Raw genomic sequence first — 24695 nt, 5'->3', positions numbered from 1 at the left:
TCCATTAGTTCCTATGCTGCAGTCAGCCATTCCTGGAAGTTAAAAACTGCCTTCCTTTATCCTGTCTCTGTTGTAATGTTCTCCTTTGAAGATGCTTCTAAGCTGCTATCCTGGTTTTTGAGGGTTCTGAGGGACTCTTCATTTTTAGGTTTCTCCCTTGAGATATGTTCTACACGTCCATCAATTTTCTCTTGATAAACTTTTTTTAAGTCCAAACTAAAACAATGAGATGGGTAGAGGTAAATTTTACCTCCTCTACACCACCCGAATGTCTCCATTCCATATGCATGAGGGTGTGCAGGCAGGTGACAGGACCATCTTCTGGCTCTGGGCCATGGCCCAAGACCTGCCCAGCCAAGCCAGCCTGAGCCTGTCCTTTGATGATTCCCTGGAGGAAGGGTGCGGCTCCAGGGTGGGTGGAAGTGCTTAACCTTGCTCAGATGGTACTTAATTGCTTGCCAAGTCTCCACTATCCTGAGGCCAAACACCCACATCCATCAGCATCTAGTTGTAGCAAACATCCCTAGGTGCCCAGGTACCTTAGAACCCCCGGTGCATCCTTCCACCAGCAAGAGTCCATGGGACTAGAGGCTTTCTGTTTGGATTCAGTGACTGGAGTTGAGATACTCTGTTGTAGCAGTATTTTTCAACTCTGATAGTGATGCAGTTACAAATGACTGGTCTCTCAGATAAGAATTAACAAGTTTGTCTTCCCCCATATCTTAAAATTCCACCCTTATTTGACAGGTTTGTCTTCTTTATGACCAGTCTCTCAGATAAGCATTTACAAGTTTGTCTTTCCCGTATTTCTTGCAATTTCTCCCTTGTTTGACAGGTTTGTCTTCCTGCATTCCAAGGAAAAGGGAGTTAAACAGCAGTTGTTGAAAAAAGCAAGCTGGCACTCACCCGTGTCCATCTCCATGCCAGCCCCATCCCCATTCCTTTGCAGACCCTTGCCCATCTCCCCGTTTTGTTTTTCCCTTTGCATAAATACCCCTGCACTCTGCCAAAGAGCAGAACAGTGGTCTTTCAGACAGGAGTCTGCTGCCCTCCTCATTTGTCAACAAATTAAACCACTTTCCTTTTCCTCAAACTGTTTCCTTTTATTGGCTGAGGGAAACTGAGGCCGGCGTTCATTATCAATAGCACTTGAGGACTTTTATGAAGTCAACTGATTAAATAAAACTCACGTGGTGTATTTTGAAAGAGATTCCTGGTGATGTCAACTGCAAACAAGATCGAAGTCATTGGGTTTAAAATCTAGTGTTTCTCAACTGATTTGTCATAAAAACCACCCAATGAACACTTTAGAGATACAGCTCCACAGGCCTGCCCTAGCTGTTTATATTTTATTAGGAAGGAGAAGTTGTAGCTGTATTTTTAACAATTATCCCAAGAGATGCTTATGCTTAGGCCAATTGGGGAAACTCTCCTCATTGGTGAGTACTGGCTCCCAGAAGAAGCTCACAGACTGCATGGGACTGGATGCTTGACAATTGACTGTCATTTGTCAAATATGTGTCAGATAAATAACTGACAGACTACTTCACAAACCTAGAAAATGATGGAGTGTTCTGAGTCACTGCAAGTATAGTTCTAATAATAGATGTCTTTCAGACCCTGGGAGAAGAAACGCACTAGATACATATTACCCATCTGCTGTGCTCTGGAGAAGTCACTGGAGCAATCACTTTGCATATGTAAGCTCACTTAATATTTACTTTGGGAGTAAATATTATCATTCCTAACTTGTAGGTAAGATAAACTGAGACTCAAAAAGACCTCCGAGTCACGTGCTGGGTTTGCATCTTGGCCCTGCCACCTATGTGCCACGTAAACCTCAGCAGGTGACTTACTCTTTGTGCTTCAGCTTCCACCCCTGTAGAATGGGTTTGATGACTGTTCCTGGCACTGTGGGTATGAGGCTTAGTGTCGAGTGCCTAGAACAATGTGTAACGCTCTATGGTGCCAATCCACTGGTAGCTATTACTATTAAGAAACTCCCAATATGGCACAAAAGGCTAATAAGGAGCAGAGACAGAACTTGAACCTGGTAGAATTGAGCTCTACAGATCATAGACCTATGTTCCTAGACCTGTGCTTACAAAGGCCATGCTGCACTCTGCAGGTGGATCAGGGACCAAGCAGACACAGCTCAACAAACACAAGGGTGATGAGCAGCTACACAAAGAGCAGTCACCTCTGACAGGGCTTGTGTTGTCTGTAGAAAATGTGTAGCCTTTGTGGTTGTCACTGTTCCCTTCAGCAGCTGAAGGGCAGTTGAGACTGGAGGGAGCACACGTCAGACATGAGTCTGGACCAGCCCAGAAGCCCTTTCAAAACTCAGTACCCTCAATTAAAAAGAAGAAACAATCTATGTCTTTTGAGCATACTTATCCAAAGAAAACCTATCTGAAACGGAAAACCCACTTGCACTTGGTCAGGCCAGCTGTGTGAGAATGCCAAGAGACAGAGTCTCTTATAAGAGTGGCCCTCCAGCTTAGACTCCCCCTAGGACTGAGAAGCAACGTGTGAAGGGACTCTACCCTGGCACATCCTCTTGGGAAAGTTACTTAACATTTTCTGACTCAGTTTCCTTATCTGGGGCATGCTCAGACCACTGTACCATCACCAAAAATGTTAACTATGCCCTACCCTGCCAGGTTCAACTCATAGGAAGTCATTGTCCAGCCCAATAACTTAGGTGTCATCTGGCAAACACACACACTGAATGTTTAGTAGAAAAAGTGAAGTAGATAAGGCAACTACAAAACTGAGCTTGAAGATGGGTGCCCTGACCTGGGGTATACACACACACAGGACAGAAAAAGGGAAAAGCAGTCAATATGAAGTTTTAGAATTTTATGCAGGAGAGAATGAGACAAATTAGCAAAAATATGCACAACTTTTTTAGCCCATCCATCCTAAAAGTGTTCCTTTCATTGAATCTTCACAATAATCTTGCAAAGTACAATTACAACTTTTCATTTAAAGGTGAGGGCAGTGCAGGAAGACCAGGCAACTAGTTAAAAGTCATCCAACAAATAAGGACAGAACAAGAATTTGAAACAACTGGGCCCGGCCCAAAGCTTAGGCCTCCTTTTCTACTCCCCTTAAAGAAGCAAGTTTTTGCCTACCCTTTCAGGGATTGGGATGAGAAAAGAAGGGAGAGTGAAGGACATACCCTATTCTTTGGGAGACAATGACAGGGAGAGAAACATGGGTACCCCAGGTTCAGGTCTGATCCTGCTGCTAAACAAGCTGTGAGGCCTGAAGCCAGTCCCTTCCTACCCCCTCATCTGTCCCCTCGACAGGAGGATTGGATGAAGTTTGCCCAGCTCTAGGACTTCCAGGGCTTCCTCTCCATTGCGTTTGCAAGCTTTGCTTCCCCTGCTTGCTGGACCAGAGTGTCCAGGAGGCTTCTGAATACCTGAAGTCTGGTGTTCACCCCGCTCTTCCTCTACTTTTTTTGCGGGGGGTGGGGGGAACACATGTGTCATGGAGACTTTTTTCTTTAATCTTCATGTCCTGAGTTGCCAACACTCTGGCGCCCTTAGTCTGCAAGGGAATCGGGAAAAGGGTGAAAGTAAAAAGCTCGTAGTGTGGCTTGTTTCTAGATGGTGCAGTCTTAAATTTCCTATGGAATTTGAATTCTAGTGATATTTTCTGCATACTCTGGGCCTTGAGGAAGTAAAGGAGATGGTGGTGACCTACAATGGGAAGGATCTGATCACTGATTAGGCTCAGGGCTACAGTATTGTAAATGCTGCTTTGTAAATGAATGGGAAACTGGACACACACTCAGAGCTAATGTAGGATCCTGAAGCTGGTCCAAGCAGTCAGGTTCTGACACAGGAAAAGCCTCCTGTGTTATTAAGAGGGGCTCTTCTGAAAGGCTGAGAAATCCTGGGAGATGTCCTCACCATCAGCACCCACCCAGTTCCCCCTTCTTTATCTGAGGCATTTGTGAGGCCAGATTCACCAGCAAACCCAACCCTGATGATGAAGAAACAGCTAATCTGAAGAGGGAAAAAGCCTTAACACCAGCCACTGTGTAGCATTTAACTGAGTGAGCTTCAGATACACAAAGTGGGAGATTCAAGTTGGGGATTGGAGAAAAGTTCCAGAATCAGGTGTCAGAACTGCACTGGTGAAGGGTAGGAAGCACAGGTCAAGCAGTCAGGAAAGCCCAGCCACAGTAAGTGCCAGGTGAGCAGGGAATGCCTTTGCAACCAAGGCCAAAGCCCAGGCAGGGCAGACAGTCCCCCATTTCTGAGCCGAGTGTGGCTCATCCAGGCCCTGACACAAGCTGGGTGGCCCCCCTGGACAGGGGAGCCCCCTGGACAGTCTCCTGTTCCTGGGGACTAAGAATCCTACCAGAGGCAGCTTCCAGGAAGCTTCCCCTGCCAGAGCTCCTGAGACAGGATCCAGTGAAGAGAGGGACCTGGGCCAGGCCCAGAGGGAAATAGTGAGGTGAAAGGCTCGGGGCTCAGTGTGGCCATGGAGCTGATACCAGCCCAGAGGGAGGTGGGTGGCTAAACTGGCCAACAGTGAAGCAAATGGTAGGGAAGGCAACAGACATACCTTTCCTTTGGTGAGCCCCTGTTCCTCTTCTCAGGTCACCTCAAAGAAAAGTGACTTTACTTTGTACCTGTACCTCTATAGCTCTCTTTACAAATAGTATCTTTCAATCGGTCATTCATCAATTCATGGTTAGCCATCACTGTCTAATCACCATTTCCTGAGCTGCTACTACACATCAGGTACACAGTGGGGATGGAAGGACCTGGGGCTGTGGGGACATCTGGGAGGTTGGTGAGGGACTCAAGTTCATGGGAAGTGACCCAGCTGTGGTGCCAACAGGTGATCCACAAACATCTAGGGGTCAAGGGGAGGAGAAGGAGGAGCTATCCACACACCTGGGTTTTAAGAATGATTTGGATTTCCTGAAAGCCACACCTAGAAATAGACTGTGTTTTGAAGGCAGCTCTGGACCAGTGACTATAACTTCACATTATGTTGATCAGAGGAATCGGCTGAAGTAAAGACTCAGGGAATCCCTATTCTTATGTCTTCAGCAAAGAGAAGCCCATGGCAAGGAGATTCTTCAAGAGCTAAGCCTCAAGGAGGGAGGGCATACCTGGGCAGTAATCAGAGGCTGCTCACCTCCATTGGCACTATTTTGTCACCAGCCAGGGTATCCAGGTTCTGTCAATGTCGTCACCCTGGCACCAGCTCCAGAGTGAAAGTAGCTCTTTTATGCATTTGAACCTTTTCAATGCATTTTAGTATTTTAGCTCTCCCTTCCTCTCTCAGACGCTAGTCAACTGAGTGACAATAAACTGATAAAAGTCCCATAATTCCACCTATCTGACTCATGTCCCCTCTTCATTTTATTTTTTTTTTAAATAGAGGCATGTTTTTATTTTATTTATTTGTTTGTTTGTTTGCTTGTTTTGTTTATACATGCACTGGGTACAGTCAGAAGCGCGGGAGGGTGAGAGAATTCACCAGAGCCAGAGCAGGGAGCAGAGCAGGCAGAAGGACCGAAGTACACTGCTGAGGGGAGCAGCGGGCGGCAGGAGAGGTCTGCGCGCCATGTGGGACCCTCCTCCGGTGGTCAGGGAGCAGCCGGGGATCGAACTGGTGCCGCAGAGGCCGCGGGCAGCTTTGCAACCCAGCACTCAACCACTGCGCCACCGGGGAGGCCCTCCCCTCTTCATTTTAGTAGAATTGGAAATACCTACTGTTTATCCCCAGAGCTCCTTCAAATATTAAGCAGCTTTATTCCTATTTAAGCTTTATCCATCTTAGCAAAGATTAAAGGCTCACCCCAAAGGCAGGACTCTTTCTGTTTGCTCACATCATAGCTCACGCAAAGCTTTCCCAGGACTGAGGGGACCAGCTCTGAGCCTGGAAGCCCAAACTCCTGCTTTCCACCTTTAATCATGATCCTCCCTGCTCTCCATTCCCTCTACAAGCACGAGTAGAGGAAGGTCAAGACAATGGAGATCACAGGTTTCTGTGCAGAAAACCCTTTCTCAAGGATTTGAGCGCTTGACCTTAGTTGAGTTCCTGCACAACATGTGGCCTCACCTTCCCCTGTTATCACTTGAGTGTGACTACAGGCTGCCAGGGATCAACTCACCTAGTTGTTCTCAACTAGGCTGTGTCTCTTGCCCTGGGGAGCCCCTAGTCCGTTGAGATGTGCCCCCATACTTGGATCGCTCATAGAGTGAAACCAGCTGGGCTATATCAGGCAGGAACTCTGTTAGTATTTGTTCAATGAATGTGGAAACAACCATTACCACGGGGATGCCGTGGGTTTCAGCAGGTGCAGCTCTAACCCTAGGAAGCCCCCAGGAGACGCCAGCCAGAGAGGAGGAAGAAATTGCAGCTAGCAAGACCTCTAGGGCTTGGAGTTGGGTCGGAAGTGGCATAGGTTTGAGGTAAATGTAGCTGGAAAAGCCTTGCCGTTCAGGGGACGGGAAGTGTGTATGTGGGCTAGGAAGGAGGGAAGGGCCTTGTCCTAATGTCTGGGTGGAGTGGAGGGAAAAGGCTATTCCAGAAAAGGAATTAGCCACTGGAAACCTCTGAAATAGGAGAGGGGTGAGGTGTGGTAGGTGAAAGCAAGCAGGTTTACCCAGATTAGCAACTAGTCAGAGTGGGGTGGGGTGGGGGTGATAAGTAAGTAATTCTGAATGTGTTTAGCTCAGTGGAGTTAAGCGAAAGATGGGGAAAATGAGTGTAAGTGTCTGGGATCCCCCAGACAAGGAGTCTATCTATAATCAGTCAATTCCCTGATCTCAGCACCCACTTTTATAAGGCAGACAACTCATGTCCACCTAAATTTCTCTGTTCCCTTCCCTTCCCACTTCATATACCCAAATGTATCCCACCCCATGGAACAGCATCTCAGGAAGGGCACCAGGCCACAAGAGGACTCAGCTCTCCCTGCCATCCCCCAGGATTAGCTCATTAAACCTTCCAGGAAGCCTGTGGCTCACCCTCCCCCAACACAAGTCCTACACCTGGGTCTGAGGAAAGGGTGGCAGCGGGAATTAGACCTGGATGACATCATTTCAGACAGCCAGTGCCAAAGAATATCCAGTGGGTGGTTTTCATCACAAAAGCTGAGCCAACTGGTAATTGAGGGGAGTGGGGTGAATCATGTTTGACAGGTAAGGAATGAAAACAGGGGGGCCCGGGGTGATTCTATTTCCTTGAGGCAGGGCTCATTCATCATATAAAAAGCCAGCTGGCCATTGACTGCACACCAGACCTGAGCGACCAGACAGCCCGTTCTTCCCTGTGGACCAGGTGAGTCTCTGATCGGATCCAACATCAAGGTCCTGTTTATGTTTTTCATTATTAGAAACTGAACAAAGGCAAATGTATGTAAGAGGCTAATGCAGGTACAATTTGGGAGGGAGGTTACTGGGATATATTTGTCTTAAATGGAATATCTGTCTTATATGGATGCATTTGTCTTAATTTGTCTTAAATGGAAGTGAGAGCTTAGAGAGCTTAGAGGTGCCTTAGTCAGCCGCCTCAGCGAACAGGTGCACAAGTGGAGATCAGGGAAGGGGGCAGATCTGTGCCAGTTGCCATAGTAAGTTAACAGCAGGACAAAGACTAGGACTCACGCCCAGGCCACTCTCAGCAACTACTATTCTTTCTATGTATGATACTTTAAAAAAAAAAAACTAATTCATAACATCAACTTCTGCTGAGCATTATATATGACTCCATGCCAGGCACTTTGGATAAGTCATATTGATATGAAACTTATTTGATAAGCATATAACCTAGCAGGGAAGATGATGCATAAATAAATGAAATGCAAACTAGATAGTGGTTGGTGGGAAGAGGGAGGGTGAGGACTGTGGCAGTTTGGGAAAGATTTGCTCAGTAACAGCTCCCAGGGTACATGATGTGAAATATGCTGGAGGAATATTTGGACAAGCAGAGATGGGAAGGGAAGCATTTCAGAAGAGACAGTACAAGGAAAGGCCACAGGGTAGTCACAGGTGCTTAGATTTCTATAGAGCCATCCCGAAAGTCACAAGGTGTGGCAGCAGGATGAAGAGATTACTTTCCAAAAGACCTAATCAGTGAGAGCCATGTCTGGGGAAGAAAGAGAGCCTAGAAACAAATTCCACTAAGGAGGAGCAGAACACAGTCCCTTTAAGTTCCTCCTCTCAAATGGGCACAGGAGCTATCGAAGCATATTCTATTCCCAAGTGTAAGGGGACAGCCAGGACAGAAGAGAGTCTTTCTTCTAAAGGGGCCTGAAATGAAACTTACTAGACATCGAACCTGGCTTCCCCCTGCTTAATCAAACCACTGAGTCACCTGTTCTCTCTCTAGGTCCAGCCTCTGAAGCATGAGTTCCCAGCAGAAGCAGCCCTGCACCCCACCCCCCCAAATTCAGCAGCAGCAGGTGAAACAGCCCTGCCAACCTCCACCCCAGGAGCCATGTGCCCCGAAGGAACCATGCCACCCCAAGGCTCCAGAGCCCTGCCACCCCAAGCAGCCTGAGCCCTGCCACCCCAAGCAGCCTGAGCCCTGCCACCCCAAGCAGCCTGAACCCTGCCACCCCAAGCAGCCTGAGCCCTGCCACCCCAAGCAGCCTGAGCCCTGCCACCCCAAGGCACCAGAGCCCTGCCACCCCAAGGTTCCCGAGCCCTGCCCCTCGACCGTCATTCCAGCGCCCGCTCAGCAGAAGACCAAGCAGAAGTAATGTGTTCCAGAGCCACGCCTGGGGGAGCGGCCACCTGAGGTCGATCACCGTTCCCATTCTGTTATGAGCCCCACTTGCTGTCAGCCCAAGTCCTAGCCCCTTCTTTGCACCCCCAAAAAAGATGTCCATCCTGTACAGTCACTCTGGAGCCCTTCTGGGCCCCTGAATAAGGTTGACATTCTTATTGGCTGAGCTACTTTTCTATCTGCTCAGAGCTATCTAATGAGGGTCTTGAGGGGTGAGGAGTGGGTCAAGTGAATCTTCCCTGTTCTGTTCCATTAAATCACTTTTAACTCCATTGCCCGCTCAGCTTTCTTCATTGCTCTGTCAGTGTGCAGCAGCTACTGTGCAAAGTGAGGGCTGCTTATGAGGGCTGTAGTCAGAAAGCACCTGACCCAGGCTCGAAGAGAGTGTGTGTGTGTGTGTGTGTGTGTGTGTCTGTGTCTGTGTGTGTCTATGTCTGTGTGTCCATGTGTGTGACGGGCACTCACAGGACCTTTCTGAGCAGGCAGTCCCAAGACTGCCTGGGCGAGCAGAACCCAGGCCAGCCACCTGGGGAGCCTCAGCTGGAGTAGTTTCTTCTTTTCCCTGAGTGAGTCATAACTGAGTGTAAATGGTGCCTGGTATGAGCCAGCATTGGCTCTGTGTCCTTGCTTCCAAGTCACCCTTATTTTATTTATTTGATTCCTTTAGTATTATTATTCTGAAGACATAGTACTCATATATATTCCAATACGATCAACCATTTTCTCACTCATCTTCCTTTTCTGATGCCCCCAACACATGGAGCCAAACAGTGCAGCACTCACAGAAATGAACACACACGGACATCCACAAACACAAACACAGACCTACCCATATGGACACACACAGAGTCCTACACACACACATACTCACGTATGCACACATGTCAATTTAATCCCCTTGTTTTTTTCTTTCACTGAGTGCCCAGTAAGAAGCTCCCAACACTGTAGCAAGAAGGAGAGTAGACTCCACAGTGCCAGACCTAGAAGAGGACTTAGAGGAGGCTCTTCACCCCATCTCTCATAAATAGTACTCTCCCCCCTTATTGAGAACCCTAGTAGGTGCCTGAAACCACAGATGGTACCAAAGGGGATAAATTCAATTTATGAATTAGACACAGTAAGAGTTTAGCAATAACTGGTAATAACATTGAACAATAATCACAATATACTGTGATAAAACTTAAGTGCAGGTGGTCTTCTCTCCCTCCTCTCCTCTCCTCTCCAGCCTCACATATCCGGGGCACCTCTCAGAGTGGAACATCAAAGCAAATGCAACAAAGATTATAAACAAGAAAAGTTTAGGCAGGTTTCAGAAGGAATAAAATAAATAGAGATAAGATCAAATGTCAGGACAGTGCCGAGGGAAGGAGGTCATTAAGATATAAAAGCTAGAGAGAAAGGAGACTTAAAAAGCACCTAGCACAACCCTTTAAATAAACAAGCTGATATATCTAGAAAGGGGATGATAATTCCCTAAGGCCACCCGGAAATCATGTTTCTGAACACAGCACACCCAGGGCCCTGCTCTTCAGAGCCCCGCCCTCTGGCTCTGCCGTCTTCTGGATTTTGCTGGTGAGCAGTGGGTTTGAAAGGTTCTGTCAGTGGCTCAGTGATTGCAGGAAGCCATGACCAGAAGCTGAGTCCAGCCCAATTTCCAGAGTAGTCACTGGGGAGCTGCCTGCCTCACACCCGCCTGAGGTTGTGGGCCATCCACCTCGTCAGTCAATGGGGTTCCCACCCCAGCGACCACTGTGGCTCCCCTGGAAATTCTCTTGGACTGCCCGCCACTCCAGAGAGGTTGGAAAGAACTAGTGACGGAAAACAACCATGCTGAAATTCAGACCCTCCTGCTGCAGGCCTCCAGGGTCTCACCTTCAGAAGCTGAGAGAGATGAATTAGAGCCCTGGACACTGTCATTGTCTGGAGTGGAACCAGAGACAGCCACGAGAGATGAGACTGTGGGAGGAGCAGATGTGGGTAACCTCCCCACGGGATTCCTCTACACTAGCCCAGGGTCTGAGGAGTCAGGCCCCCCGAGCCAGACATGCCTGCAGCCTGAGTGTGGCTTCCTCTTTTTCCACCTGTGGGAAGACATCAAGTGAGAGAAAGGCAGGGAGGAGTTAGCCCATGAAGTCCTAAAGGAACCTGGACAACATGGAAGTCTCCAGAACTATGACTGAAGACCCTGGGCAGCACTGGAAAATATGAAGAAAGAGATGAGAGGGACTGTGCCTCCCATCCACTGGAGTCTGTCCCCTTCAGGGAACTTCTCTGACATTTGCTGGGAATTGGGTTACCATCACCAGAATTATAAGACCCTGAAGCAACTTCATGTGACCATCTTCAGAACGGACAGGACAATCAGTTTGGGTAAGAAAACACCTAACCCAGAAACCAGCCTGGTCTGGGGGATCTGGGAAAATCTAGTCCTCAGAAAGCTCTAGAGGGAGGCTGAGGAGCCACTCTCCACATCTGCCCTCCAGGTTCCTGAATTGCTCCTCCTTACAGCCTGTCTCCCGGTTGCTCCTGGTGACCTGAGCAGCCTTGTCTGCTGTGGTCCAGGGCGCAGGTCCTCGTCCAGGAAGAGGACCAGGAAGGGGATGGGGCTTGCTGGCTGATCATGAATTGGGGGCGTGAGGAGGAGGGGTTCAGAATGAGGGCGGGAGAAGCACAGAGGAATGTGGCGATGGTCCACAGGTGATATGATGATGGGGGAACTACAGGGACTACACAGAGGGGAGAAACCAGTTATTGCACAAAAGTTAAATAAATAAAAATACAAAAAAGAAAGAACCCCAGAGATATTTGGAGACCATAAAACAAAAATAACCCAGGAAACTTTGCAAGTTGATGAGTAATTGTCAGATTGGCAGGAGAGGATGATGTCACTTGAGTCATAAGAGATTTCAAATTGCTGCTCATTGTCATGATGGAAAATGTCACAATACCTCTAGGGCTGGTCACCATGAAAGAGACAGGTGACGACTGGGGACACTGGTGACATATCAGGGGTACAAAGTCAAGGGACCATCTTGAGCAAAATGAGTCAAAATCCTAAATATCTGCATCCCACTGAAAAAATGTGCACTTGGGTATACAAAGATATATTTATGAGGATGATCTCTTCATTTTATATAGAGTAGCTAAATAATAATAACAATATGAGAGGGAAGCAACAAAAATTCCCAAAACAAGAAGATAGGAAAAGTCATTGGGTAGCAACGTAATGGAATATACTGCAACCATAAAATAATATTTAGTCTTATGTGTAGATTTTATACTTTTATAAAATCTGGCAGTAAAACAGCAAAACAGCAATAAACAGTGGCTATATTTGACCAAAAAGTAAAATGTACTGTTAATTTTATTCTTTGATTAGTCCTATATGTTCAAAATTTGATTTAAAGAGCATAAAATTTTCTTCTTTTTTAAGATTTATTTATTTATACAAACAAGAGCTGGGGTGCAGGCCAGAGATGCAGGGGTGAAAGGATTCACCAGAGACAGAGCGGGGAACAGAACAGGCAGACGGACTGAAATACACTGCTGAGGGGAGCAGTGGGCAAGTCAGGAGAGGTCTGCCTCGCCATGTGGGTAGCTCCCTGGCTCGCCAGGGATCAAACTCGTGCTGCAGAGGCTGCGGATTGCTTCATAGTGCAGTGCTTTAACTCCTTGCACCACCAGGGAGGCCCAAAAGCATAAAATTTTCATAACACTTCTTTTACATGTCTAAAAACATAAAGCAGTCCAAAATGTGGAAGTTCTAGAGAAACATTTTTTTCTAGAACTTTTCTGAGGCCCTGCAACTGTTTCAGGTCAGCAGCCCCAAAGGGGTTGACTCTTTTTAAGATAACCCATACAAATTCCAATGCAATTCTAAATCCTTTTGCTGGAGGCCCCCCAGGACACCATCCCCCTACAACTACCTCATAACCAACTGACTGTCCTGCCCACTGACTCTGTGACCAGGGGTTAAATGAGGGTATCTGGCAGAAAGCTCTGTCTGAGACTTCCTCTTCTCTCAGCAGTTTCCTCTGTAGTAACTAGAGTGTCATTCACCCGGCCAACAGCAGAGGGCAGGCTACTACTTAGTGTGAGGAATTTGAGGCACAAGCTATGTTCACAGCGTGGTTGCAGACCTGATGCACGTTTGGTTCCCTGCACAGATATGCCTTGGTTTCCTCACCCTTACTTTTCTCTGTCTGATCAGCACCATAAGTCTGCATGTGTGAGGAGGAAAGGAGATAACGTCTGGTTTAGCGGAGCCCGCGGCTACAGGCTGTTCCCACGTCTCCTAACTGCAGCATCCCTCTGTGGGGCTGGTCAGGCCTGCTGCACCTCAGTGTAACACACCTGATTCTCTGCCCTGTTGCTTTTCTCCTCCCTTTGCCGTCTCGCTCTTTTCAGTTTTATATTCAACACTGCCCACCTGCAGCCCCACCCGGCTACAGAACCAAACGCCTGGTAGGAGTTTACCTGACCTTTCTGAGATGTTGAGTGGCCTGTTCCTTTACCAGGTGATGCTGCAGATTTGAGATTTGCCAAAAACATGCCAAATAAGAAAAATAACATTCATTACAATTATAGATTCAGGAGATTAAAGAATATATTTATAAATTAGACAGATAACTTCCCAGTTCATTATATGAGCATTATTCTTTCTTGTCTCTAGGAATACCTTCACCTGTTTCCTTTGAAGGTCCCTGAGTTCAGATAAAAGCAGACACCTTGCAGAGTTTTCCATCACTGCCTGTCACTCTACCCACAACCAAGTCTTGTACACTTAGAGGCATGAACCCAAAATGCCCAGTACCTTGCAGTACCACTCACCATCGCCAAGGTTGTTCAAACTGCAGGCCCTCGGGTGCTGACCCTTTGCCCCTCACAGCAGCGTGCTGCCTGGCCCTTCAGGGACCGCAGAGGGTCGGGGTTCATTGAGAAATAGCAGCCCAAGTGTTCTGTTCTCTTTGACTGGAACTTTCTGACCCCATAACCGACTGTTCCTCACAATTGCCACTCTGGAAACTTGATTCTCAATCTGTATTAGAGAATGGGGTGAATTGGAATTATTGATATTCATGTCTCTTTTTTTTTTCCAGGAAAATACATGTCATATCAGAGTCCATCTCCAGCATCTGCATACTCTTCTAAAGTGCTTTTGTTTCATGGTACAATAATGACTTTTTTTTCCGATCACAGTTTAGAATTTGAATCCTAGAATGTTTGCTGTGTTCAGTCAACATTTGCTGTTTCACAAAAGGAGAATTTTCTTCTAATGGTCATATAAGAATGGAGGATCTTTATAATATAGGACAAATTTCTGAAAAGGAAAAAAATGCCAAATAAGAAAAATAGCATTCATTACAATCATAGATTCAGGAGATTAAAGAATATCTTTATAAATTAGACAGATAACTTCCCAGTTCATTATATGAGCATTAATCTTTCTTGTCCCTGGGAATACCTTCACTTGTTTCCTTTGAAGGTCCCTGAGTTCAGATAAAAGCAGACACCTTGCAGAGTTTTCTATCACTGCCTGTCACTCTACCCACAACCAAGCCTTATGCTCTTAGAGGCATGAACCCAAAATGCCCAGTACCTTACAGACCTTGGCAGAGCTCCTCTTGCCACTATCAGCATCAATCAGGGTCTTCACATTCAGTGCTCAGCACCTCCCCAGAGTCCACCTGCAGAGTGCTCACCTTGATACTAGCCATCGCCATGATGTCAGCCAATGTGTCACTTTGTGAACCTGCTTCCTCCTCGCTAGTGGCAGCATCCTCCCCAAAGTGAGAACTGCCCCAAAGCTTGCAGGAGTAAAATACAGCAAGCATAAAGTGTTCTTTCTCTTGGAGGATTTATATTACATCCCCTTCAAAGTCTGATATAATGAGATATGACATCTTCAGTAGGTTTCATTCATGATGGTCTTTGCACACACACATGTGAATATATGCATAACTGGTGAGATCCGAATGAACTCAAAGGATTGTGCCATATCAATTTCCTGGTCTTGATATTGAACTACAATTATGTTATCATCAAGGAAAGAAGCTGAAGGTGTATATTTATCTCACTTTTTGGTGAATCCTTAAATTACTTTATATTAATTACTTTAAATTAAATAATTTAATTACTTTAAAAGTTAAAGTTACACACATAAACAGGCAATGCAGAAACTGATGTGAGATGTGAGAATCTATCCAAACCTTAAAGAGATTTGCAAAAATGAAAAAAAATGAATAAATAAATTACAAAGTATTAGAGAAAGTTGGGGCCTCCCCGGTGGCGCAGCAGTTGAGCGCTGGGTTGCAAAGCTGCCCGCAGCCTCTGCAGCGCCGGTTTGATCCCCGGCTGCTCCTCAGCCACCGGAGGAGGGTCCCCGCAGACCTCTCCTGCCGCCCGCTGCTCCCCTCAGCAGTGTACTTCGGTCCTTCTGCCTGCTCTGCTCCCTGCTCTGGCTCTGGTGAATTCTCCCACGCTTCTGACTGTACCCAGTGTTTGTATAAATAAATAAATAAATAAATAAATAAATAAACAAATCTTTAAAAAAAAGTATTAGAGAAAATATTAAATGTGGAATAAAAGTGAATGGGAGAAAAATATTTGCACACCATACATCTGACAAGGTACTAATATCAAAGATCTGCAAAGAGCTCATAAAGCTCAAGAAAAAAAAAAAAAATATCCTGATCAAAAGATGGGCAGAAGAGCTAAACCCTTCTCCAAAGATACATACAGATGGCGAATGGGCAAATGAAAAGATGTTCGTCATCACTTATCATCAGGGAAATGCAGCTCAAAACACAATGAGAGACCACCTCACACCTGCAAGAACGGCCCATATCAAAAAATCAGAAGCAACAAGTGCTGGCGAAGGTGTGGAGAAAAAGGATCCCTCTTACATTATTGGTGGGACTGTAGACTGACCCAGCCCCTACTGAAGGCGGCATGGAAGTTTCTCAAAAGACTAAAAATGGGTCTGCCATATGACCCAGTAATTCCACTCCTAGATATCTATCTGAATATTTCAAAAACACTAATTCTAAAGGAAACCTGCACTTTCTTGTTTATTGTATCACTATTTATTGTATCACTGTTTATTGTATCGCTATAGCCAGATTATAGAAACAACCTCAGTGTCCTGAATCAGATGAGTGGGTCAAGAAGACATGATCTATACACACAATGAGATATTAACTCAGCTTTTAAAAAAGATAAACTTATGCCATTTGCAGCAATACGGATGGAACTGAAACAGGGGCGGAGGGGCCTCTTTTGAGGGTTGGGGTCCCTTCGTGGTCGCCAACTGAAACAGGGGCGGAGAAGGCCACAAAAGAGGCCACAGGGTCTCTGAAATCAGAAAGCCACCAAAAAGGCCCAAAAGGCCAAAAACCAAAACCAAGAGCTCTCGCCTCACAAAGGACAGGCCCGGTGAGAGGCCAGGCCGCTGTCTGCGGGCCCCGCCCGCGCGCACACCTGCAAGAGACCTGAGCCTCCAGGGACCGCGGCCAGGGGGGTTTAAGCACAAACAGGGGGACAACAAGCTCACACGCGGCGGCTGCTCACCAGGTCCCAGCCCCAGGCCGCTCTCAGGGGCCCGGGCCGCGGCCTTCGGGGCTCCTCGCAGGCACCGCCGGAGACAGGCCCGCGGCCCAGGCCGGGCCGAGTCCGGGGAGGGCGGCTGCTGGGTGCCGCCTTCCTCTCTCCTCGGAGGCGGGAAGCGGCGTCTTTCCCTCAGGGCTGGCGTCGTCGCTCCTTCTCCTTCGGGGCCTGGGCCTCTTCTTTCAGGCCGGGGTCGCCGCCCCCTTCCCTCAGGGCCGCTCCCGGCTCCCTCAGCGCCCACCAGCCCGGGCTTATATCCTCCCTCACCCGCACGTCTGATTGGACCGCTTAGCACCAATCAGCTCACGGCTCGCACCTGATTGGTCCATTCCAAACGGCGGTGACTGGGCTCTGAGGAGCCGCCGCCACGGCTGACGGAGGGTGGGGCAGCAGGTCCCCAGGACAGCGCTGTCCCGCCGGCGCCCGCCACTGAGACGCCTGGGTTCCGTAACAGAATGAGAAGCAATAAGAAGGGGAAAGATAAATATCAGATGGTGTCACTAATATGTGAAATATATGGAAACCAAACTAAGGGTAGATAAAGACAATCTTAAAAACTAACCCTTGAGGACCTATCCGGGGGCGCAAGGGGTTAAGTGTCAGCACTGTGAAGCTGTCCGCAGACACTGCAGCACGAGTTCAAGGCCAGCCAGGGAGCTACCCACATGGCGCGGCAGACCTCGCCCTTCTCACCAGCTACTCCCCTCAGCAGTGTATTTCAGTAGATCTACCCTACATGTTCTGCTCCCCACTCTGTCTCTGGTGAATCCTCTCACCCTCCGCACCTCTGGACTGCATCCCAGCTCTTGTATGCATAAATAAATAAAATAAATATTTTTAAAAAACTTATTAGAAAAAACTAACCTTTGAAAGTTGACTGTAGAACTGAAGCATCCATATGGGGCAGGGGTGGGGAGAGACTGAACAAAGTGGGAAGAAAGCACAAAGGACCATGGTGGTGGACGATGGGTGATTTGGTGATGGGTACACTAAGGTGGTGATACCTAATGGGGGGGGGAGATTCTAATGTTACCTCAAGTAAAAGATAAATAAATAAATATTTTTAGAAAAAACATAGTCTTTTCAAACATGTCTTAATTCATTAGCTTATCTTGCACGTGTACCTACCATCTATGCATGATTTTGTAGCATCACAAACTGGTCATATTGAAAATACTGGATCATTGAGCTACACTACATGGATCTTATGAATGTTGACATATTTCATTACACAGGATTAAAAAACATATTCATTAGTATTTCCTCTGTATCATCAGAAACATTAAGTATTGGAAGCTGTGATAATGTAATTAGTAACTGTGTAAGACAGAATATGGCTTTAAGTGATTGTAATAGACTTCCAGAGGCCCACAGTGTCTCAATTAACATTGAGTTCCACATTCCAAGGTAGAAGGGGCCTACACCTGGCATATTGAGAACATATCTGACCCTTTAGGGGAGATAGTTCCCACATTGTCGTCCAACCTGCTCAATATCCCTCAGTTCCAGTAGGCTCTGATATCCTCAGAGGCATGCCTACTCATGTCCCCATTCTTGAGATCCCAGGGTCTTGGCTGGGCTCCAGGTGCCTAGACCTGGTAAAGACACCCCTTTCTCTTAGCCCCAAGCTCCACAGGGCTGAGCTGGAAGCAAAAGCAGTCAGCATGGGGTCGGACCAAATTTTGGAGTGATTGGAATATTAGGGGAGGGGAATATGGGATAAAGGAGGAATGAAACTAGGCAAAAGGAAACCAATATGATACAAAGGCTATGTCAAAAATAAGCAACCATCAAGAGTATATCCCTGATAATTTTTTTGATCTGCATTTTCCTGATAACTAATGATGTTGAGAATCTTCTCAAATATTTGTTGGTCATTTCTAAGTCTTCTTTAGAAAAATGTCTGTTCAAGTTCTTTGCTCATTTTTTAATGAGGGTATTTGTTTTGTTGTTTTTTTTTTTTCGTTTGAAGGAATTTCTTTTGTATTTTGGAAATTATTAACCCTCTTTTTTTTTTTTTTTTTTTGTGGGACCCTTGCCAGCGGCCGGGGAACAAACTGGCCCTGCAGAGGCTGCGGGCAGCCTTGCAGCCCAGCACTCAACCACTGCGCCACCAGGGGAGGCCTGGAAATTAACCCTCTTACAGGAAATATGGTTTGCAAATATTTTCTTCCATTCTGTAGCTTGCCTTTTCACTCTTTTGTCTCTTTGCTGTGCAAAGCTCTTTAGTTTGGTGTAGTCTTATTCAACTCTTTCTGCTTTTATTGCCTTGTTTTGGGTTTCATATCTATGAAGTCATTGTAAAACTAATGTCACCAGGCTTTTCCTCTAAGTTTTCATCTAGAAGTTTTATAGTTTCAGGTCTTAATTTTAAGTCTTTAATCTATGTTGAGTTGAGTTTTATATATGGTGAAAGGTAGGAGTCCAATTTCACTTTTTTTGCATATGGCTATCCAGTTTTCCATTACCATTTGTTGAAAAGATTATTCTTTCCTTATATGTGTCTGAGGCCTTAGTCTTTTCAAATATTCACTGACATTGAATGGATTTATTTTGTGTGAAATTATTTTATGTGAGTTTATTTTGGGGTTCTCTATTCTATTCAATTGGTCTATATGTCTGCCTCTATGTAATTACCATAATTTTTTAATTTTTGTGACTTTGTAATAAAGTTTGAAATCAGAGCATGTAGTGCCTCCAATTTTGCTAGTTTGCTCAAGATCAATTTGGCTATGCTGGGTCCTTTGTGGTCCTTTAATATAAGGCTATTATTTTAAAAAGAAAAGCATTGAAAGGCTATGGAGAAATTAGAACTCCTGTATATTGCTGGCGAGAATGTAAAATGGTGCAATATTATGTAATACTTACATATTATTCCATACTACCATAGAATCCAGTCTTCCCATTTTTGAAATAATTGAGATTAGTATCTCCAGGAAATACTGGCACCTCATGTTCATTGCAGCAGGTTCATAACAGCTAAGATATGGAAACAACTCAAATGTCCATTAACAGATGAATATGCAAAGAAACTATGATATATACATAAAATAAATACTATTTGGCTTTTTAAAAGAAGAAAATCCTCTCATTTTCAGTAACATGGATAAAGATGGAAAACTTTACCGTAAGAGAAATAAGCCAGCCACAGAAAGACAAAAATCTGTGTAACTTCACTTTTTCAGAGTATCTAAAATATTCAAATTCATAATGAATGTACAAAAGTTATTTATGGAGATTGGTTGTTCAATAGTTATAGTTCCATTTGCGGTAGATGAATAAGTTCTAGAGATCTGCTCTAACTTGATTCCTAGAGCTAACAACAGAGTAACAGTATACTTAAAAGTGAAGAGGGCAGAGCGAGAAAGAGAAAATATGAGAGGTGTTGGAATATGTCTATTTTCTTGACTGTGACAATATTACCACAGGAGCATGCATGTCTAAACTCATTTAATTGTACATATTAAATATGTACAAAAATTGTGTCTCAGAGGGGTTTTCCCTATGTGTAAAAGAGGAAAGCATTATCTATTAGTTCACATGTTCTGTTGGTGATGTGTGGTCACGGCACACTAACTATTCAAGTCTGCAATTCCAGGAGAGCATTAAAATTTTCCCAGACATCACAGAAAGTGGCATCTTAGAAGTTAGAATCAAGAAAATAAAGAGTCCAGTGGAATATGTGGGAGTGGTACATACAGACATGGCTGGCAAAAGAGCAAGACCAAAAAAATTTGAATGCTTAAATATAACTAATATCACCAACCTACAGGTTCCAAGAATGTGGGACCCAGGCCATTGATGTGGTGGGAGTTAACAGGCTCCTGGTCTAGTAAGCGGGTCAGTGAAAAGACCAAGGTACCTCTGGAAAAGTGACTCACAATCAGAGATTATGCTATTCAAGCTCTGTCTGGGGCCTGCAACTCTGGTGAAGAAACTAATGTTCTCTGACCAAACAAACAGAAACAGCAGACTTGGGGTAAATTAGAAGTTCTCAAGGCTGATGCCACAGAAGATTTTGTTGGGTGAACAAGGCATTCATTATGACAAAGCAGGAGAGAGCCCATCCAGGGAAGGATGACAGAAAATAAGAAAGGAATTTAGTCAAGAACTAAAGTCCATTTCAAAATAGGACACAGGAAAGATCCACATTCATACAAAGGAAGAAGAAGAAGGCTCCCTAGAGAGAAGAATCCCAGGTGGAGGAGAGGGTCTGGTCAAAACTTCCTGTGTCAATGGTTGCTGAGAGATGGTTTTGATGGGGAGAGGATGTGGACTCAACCCGAGAGGAGATTCAAGCTAATGCCAGAGACCTGAGTGCAGGTGTGACTGTGGCACTAACACCACCCAAAAAGGAGGTGGTTGGGCCAATGCTAACAGAGAGGAGACAGGCATGAAGGAAACAGACAAAGGATGTATACCAGCACCACTTCCAGCTTACAATGAATGTGTCATAAAACTGAGTCATTTCAAGAGGTCACTTTGTGGTTGACATTTAAGTTCATATACTTCTCTGTAAAAATACTATTTTTTCTCTGTCTCACTCTTTTCCTTCCATTCTTTGCTTCCACCCCTCCTGCTTGCCACCATCCATAAAGCTACATATTTACCAGGTTAAACAAAAACTGTTCATTGATTGACCATCTACCAGACAGTGTATAAGAAAATAGGGGCTTTAGGAAACTAATGGATGGAGCTCATGATGGTGACCTTGCCTAAGTTCCTGGGGAGTAACAAAGGTGTAAAACAGTGAGAAGTGTAGGGCTATTCAAACACAGAGGTTGTTGTTGTTGTTGTTTCTTACATCTTTCATTTTTGTATAGTGATTGGTTTCTCCCCTCAGCCACACACCTGAGTTTTAAGAATGTTTGCTTTTTCAAGGGACATGCCTAGTAAGAGATTGCACGTTGAGGTCAGTTCTGGGTGAGTGACCTCTGTTTCATCTTAGCCCCATCAGAGAATAAGGCTGGTACTGAACTCAGGGAATCTGAGCTCTGTTGTCCCTCTGTTGCCCCCAGAGGACAGACCCAAAGACTCCAGTTCTTCAGGTCTACACCATAATGAGAAACAGGTACAGTCAGTGCAGACTGTCCATCTCAAGGGCATATGCTACTCGTGGTCTACATGGCGTCGAAGACTCCCCAGAGTAAGGCATTTCCAAAGCAAGCTTTAAACTTCTCCTGGCCTGGACTCACAGAGAGGTGTCATATAGGGTGATTTCTGTTGTCACCCACACCATGCCCTCCACGAGAACCTGTAGAATCTATTGTTCATCTCTACAGCTTCTTAGGAAATGGAAATGGCCAGTAGAATCTATCTGAGCTACAGATTGGTGGCCTGTCCAAGCGGTAAGGCTATGTCTGCTCCCAGACTCAGAACATCTCCCTGATTTAACTCATCACCACCCAAGAATCCTGTTTGTTGTCCACAGAACCTCACCTCAAAGGGCGGACTGTGGGATAGGCCCAGGTGACATCATTTTCAAACAATCAATACCCAAAAATGTTAAGCCAGAGATTTTCATTATAAAAGCCAGAATGAAGATAGAGCTGCCAACAAAAAATCCCACTTCCTTTAGACTGGACCGGTTTTATGTATAAAAAGCCAGCTGACCAGAGACTCCACAGCAGACCTGAGACGCCGGCAGCTTGAACTGTTCTGCACCCCAGGTGAGTCTCCCACTTGGGTTTGTATTTTCTTTAGGTTCACCTAATGGCATTTTATTTCACTGGAGTCTCTTGACAGTCTAAAGATGTACTTGTTTTTAATTAAATAGCATCTTGTTTGAGGTAGATATTTTTGATTCCCCACTTTAGATCACAACTGCGGAATCTGGGGTCAGAAAAAGGCAGGAGTTTCTGTTAAGAATTGTTATTAAAATTAAACTACAGGAGGAAATGGACTGCAGCTCACATCCAGATAGTTTTAGTGACATTTTAGTTATCTCTCCAGTTTTCTTTAGAATTTTCAATATCAAAGGCATTGCTGTAGGTAGTTTCAATGATCAAAAGTTGGATCAACCTTTGCTGCATGACCCCGTGACCTTATGATCCATCAGAGAACATAGTACATGGTGTCCTTTTCAAACAGAGTGCATGGAAAGTGGTGAGTGGAGAGGGCAAGGCAGGAGTTGTGTTGTGGTGAGAGGAAGGTGAGCTGGCATGTGGCAGCGTGTCTCGCAGGAGAGCCAGGATGCAGGAGCCTGAGCAGACAAGCAGCACGGAATGGAAAACCTTCCAGAAAACACACACACAGAGGACAGTGTAAACAAACAGAGGTTCAGGGGTGAAATCGTGTGGGCTGAAGGAGATTTTATAGATTTCCTAAGAGAGCTAAGACTCTCTGTGGTGAGCAGAGGAAGGGAAACTCCAGACTGTTGACTTTATCACCTTTTTGAATTTTCCAAAGCCTGGGGCCTCCCTCAGTCCCAGGAGGCTGTTGTGTGGTGGTGTTGATGTAGTTTTCAGAATCACCAGGAGACAGAAAGCATAGAGAAGGCTTCTACTCCTCTGGAGCTAAGCAAATCACCTTTAACCATCTCCTCTTGAAAAGGCACAACAATCCACTACTCTTCCTTTGCTTTCAATTCGGGGGAACAGAAAGGAAGAAAAGAGGCGGGGGCGGGTGAAATGAGACATATGTGGCATCCACCTTGGCTTCTTCCTTGTTTTACCAAACCGCTGAGTCAGCTGTTCTGTCTCTAGGTCCAGCCCCCCCGAAGCATGAGTTCCTACCAGCAGAAGCAGCCCTACACCCCACCCCCCCAGCTGGAGCAGCATCAGGTGAAACAGCCCTGCCAGCCTCCTCCTCAAGAACCGTGTGTTCCCACAACCAAGCAGCCATGTGTCACCGGGGGGTCACACCCTTGCAACACCAAGGCTCCAGAGCCCTGCAACCCCACACATCCTGAGCCAAGCCATCCTACATTTCCTGTGCAGGGCCACTCCAAGGTCCCTGAGCCTGGTCACCATCAGGTGACTCAACCGATCTACCCTCCAGTGCTTCAGCCTGGCCACACCAAGCTCCCTCAGCATGACCACACCAAGCTCCCTCAGCATGACCACACCAAGGTCCCTCAGCATGACCACACCAAGTTTCCAGAGCCATGTAACTCTACGGTCACTCCAGGCCCAGGCCAGCAGAAGACCAAGCAGAAATAATGTGGTTCATAGCCATGCCCTTGGGGAGCAACCACTGGATGCTGATCACCTTCTACCTTCCTGTTCTGTGTCTTCGTCATGCAGCTCTTATAAATGTATGTTCTCCAGGGTCAGTCTCTCTCCTATTTGTTTCTTAAAAATATGTGCTATGAAGCTTTTACTTACATACCAAGAAGGGTCCTTGGAGCCTCTGGCTCATGTCAAAGGTCTTATTGATTTTGCTACTCCTCAGTTGCTCAGCATTCTTCTGAAGGAGAAATGTGATTGGGAAGAAATATATGTCTCCTGATCTGTACTCATTAAATCACCTTTAATCCCACTTTGGCGTTTTTGTATTTGGTTTAATCTGCCATTACTTTATTCACTCATCTTGAGAAGGACCTGCAGACAAAGGAAGTTGGTGTAAACGCCATCTGTCTAATCTGGGTATGTGTGCTTCTACCAGTGTGAGTGTGACCACATTGGTGGGGGGGGATTCCTAGAATAGCAATGACTGTTGTATAAAGGGTCAAGAACCTTCCACTTTGGGCAGCCATACCTGAGCATTGTTCTCTTCTGGCACTGGACTGGGGCATGCCTGCATTCCCTAGCTCTGGCTCCAAGCCACCGCTATCCTGAGGACACTGTAACAAGACTTCTGTTTATATCAAAAAAGATCCTTCCCACGCACTTAATGCTGATCTTCAAGTTTACTTAGTTTTACCTTCCAAATACCCAACACACTCACACAGGAGGTATATTCATTGTAAATATCCACAGTTACATAATTGATCATAATTGATCATCTGATCAGTGTTACCTTTTGCTGACTACCCATTCTGTCCAGGGAAGCCTAAAACTGAACCAGAGAGGAGGAGGAGACAATGAGAACTTGCATTCTTCTCAGAAAGGGATTGTATATTATTTAAGATCAACCCATAATTGTTCTGGATTGCACTTCTTCAGGTTTCCACCCTCTCTTTCTTTCAGCCTAGTGTTGATTTCAAGCATGTCCACTAGATTTGCAGATAACTATTGAGTTGGTCTGTCATATAAGGGAGCTTTTCCTAAAATCAGTGAAATTAACATAAAATTTTAAAGGGGTTATCAGGGTCATTGGGGAATTAACTCCCCATCTTAGCCAGCTAGGTGGTCCATAGCAGGTATGAGGTAGGTGATGAC

The 24695-nt window shown here is 45.7% G+C and overlaps 2 protein-coding genes and 1 long non-coding RNA gene across 3 annotated transcripts; 2 read left to right on the top strand and 1 right to left on the bottom strand.

Moving 5' to 3' along the window:
* The first annotated feature begins 8386 nt into the window (after positions 1 to 8386).
* On the top strand, positions 8387 to 8886 carry LOC119236510 (cornifin-A-like). The gene has a single exon (XM_037500361.2). It carries the CDS (start codon positions 8387 to 8389, stop codon positions 8741 to 8743), a length of 357 nt encoding a protein of 118 aa, XP_037356258.1. The 3' UTR covers positions 8744 to 8886.
* Positions 8887 to 12042: 3156 nt separating this feature from the next.
* On the bottom strand, positions 12043 to 16431 carry LOC119236512 (uncharacterized). Its single transcript, XR_005123077.2, has 3 exons — positions 16339 to 16431; positions 13600 to 14089; positions 12043 to 13292 (listed from the first exon to the last, which is right to left on the bottom strand). It is a non-coding gene; the product is annotated as an uncharacterized LOC119236512 (long non-coding RNA).
* Positions 16432 to 23096: 6665 nt separating this feature from the next.
* LOC119236681 (cornifin-A-like) lies at positions 23097 to 23534 on the top strand. Its single transcript, XM_037500619.1, has one exon. The coding sequence runs from the start codon at positions 23097 to 23099 to the stop codon at positions 23532 to 23534; it is 438 nt and encodes a 145-aa protein (XP_037356516.1).
* The last annotated feature ends 1161 nt before the right edge of the window (positions 23535 to 24695 follow it).

The sequence above is a fragment of the Talpa occidentalis genome, unplaced genomic scaffold (genome assembly GCF_014898055.3).
Source record: "Talpa occidentalis isolate TD23 unplaced genomic scaffold, MPIMG_talOcc4v2.1 talOcc4.9, whole genome shotgun sequence".
Taxonomy (NCBI): Eukaryota; Metazoa; Chordata; class Mammalia; order Eulipotyphla; family Talpidae; genus Talpa; species Talpa occidentalis.
The sequence above is the reverse complement of the archived record's forward strand: the minus strand, read 5'-3'. Positions and strand labels throughout refer to the sequence as shown.

Coding starts and splice junctions, on each gene's coding strand:
- LOC119236510 (XM_037500361.2), top strand. CDS start 8,387: ATGAGTTCCCAGCAGAAGCAGCCCTGCACCCCACCCCCCCAAATTCAG.
- LOC119236681 (XM_037500619.1), top strand. CDS start 23,097: ATGAGTTCCTACCAGCAGAAGCAGCCCTACACCCCACCCCCCCAGCTG.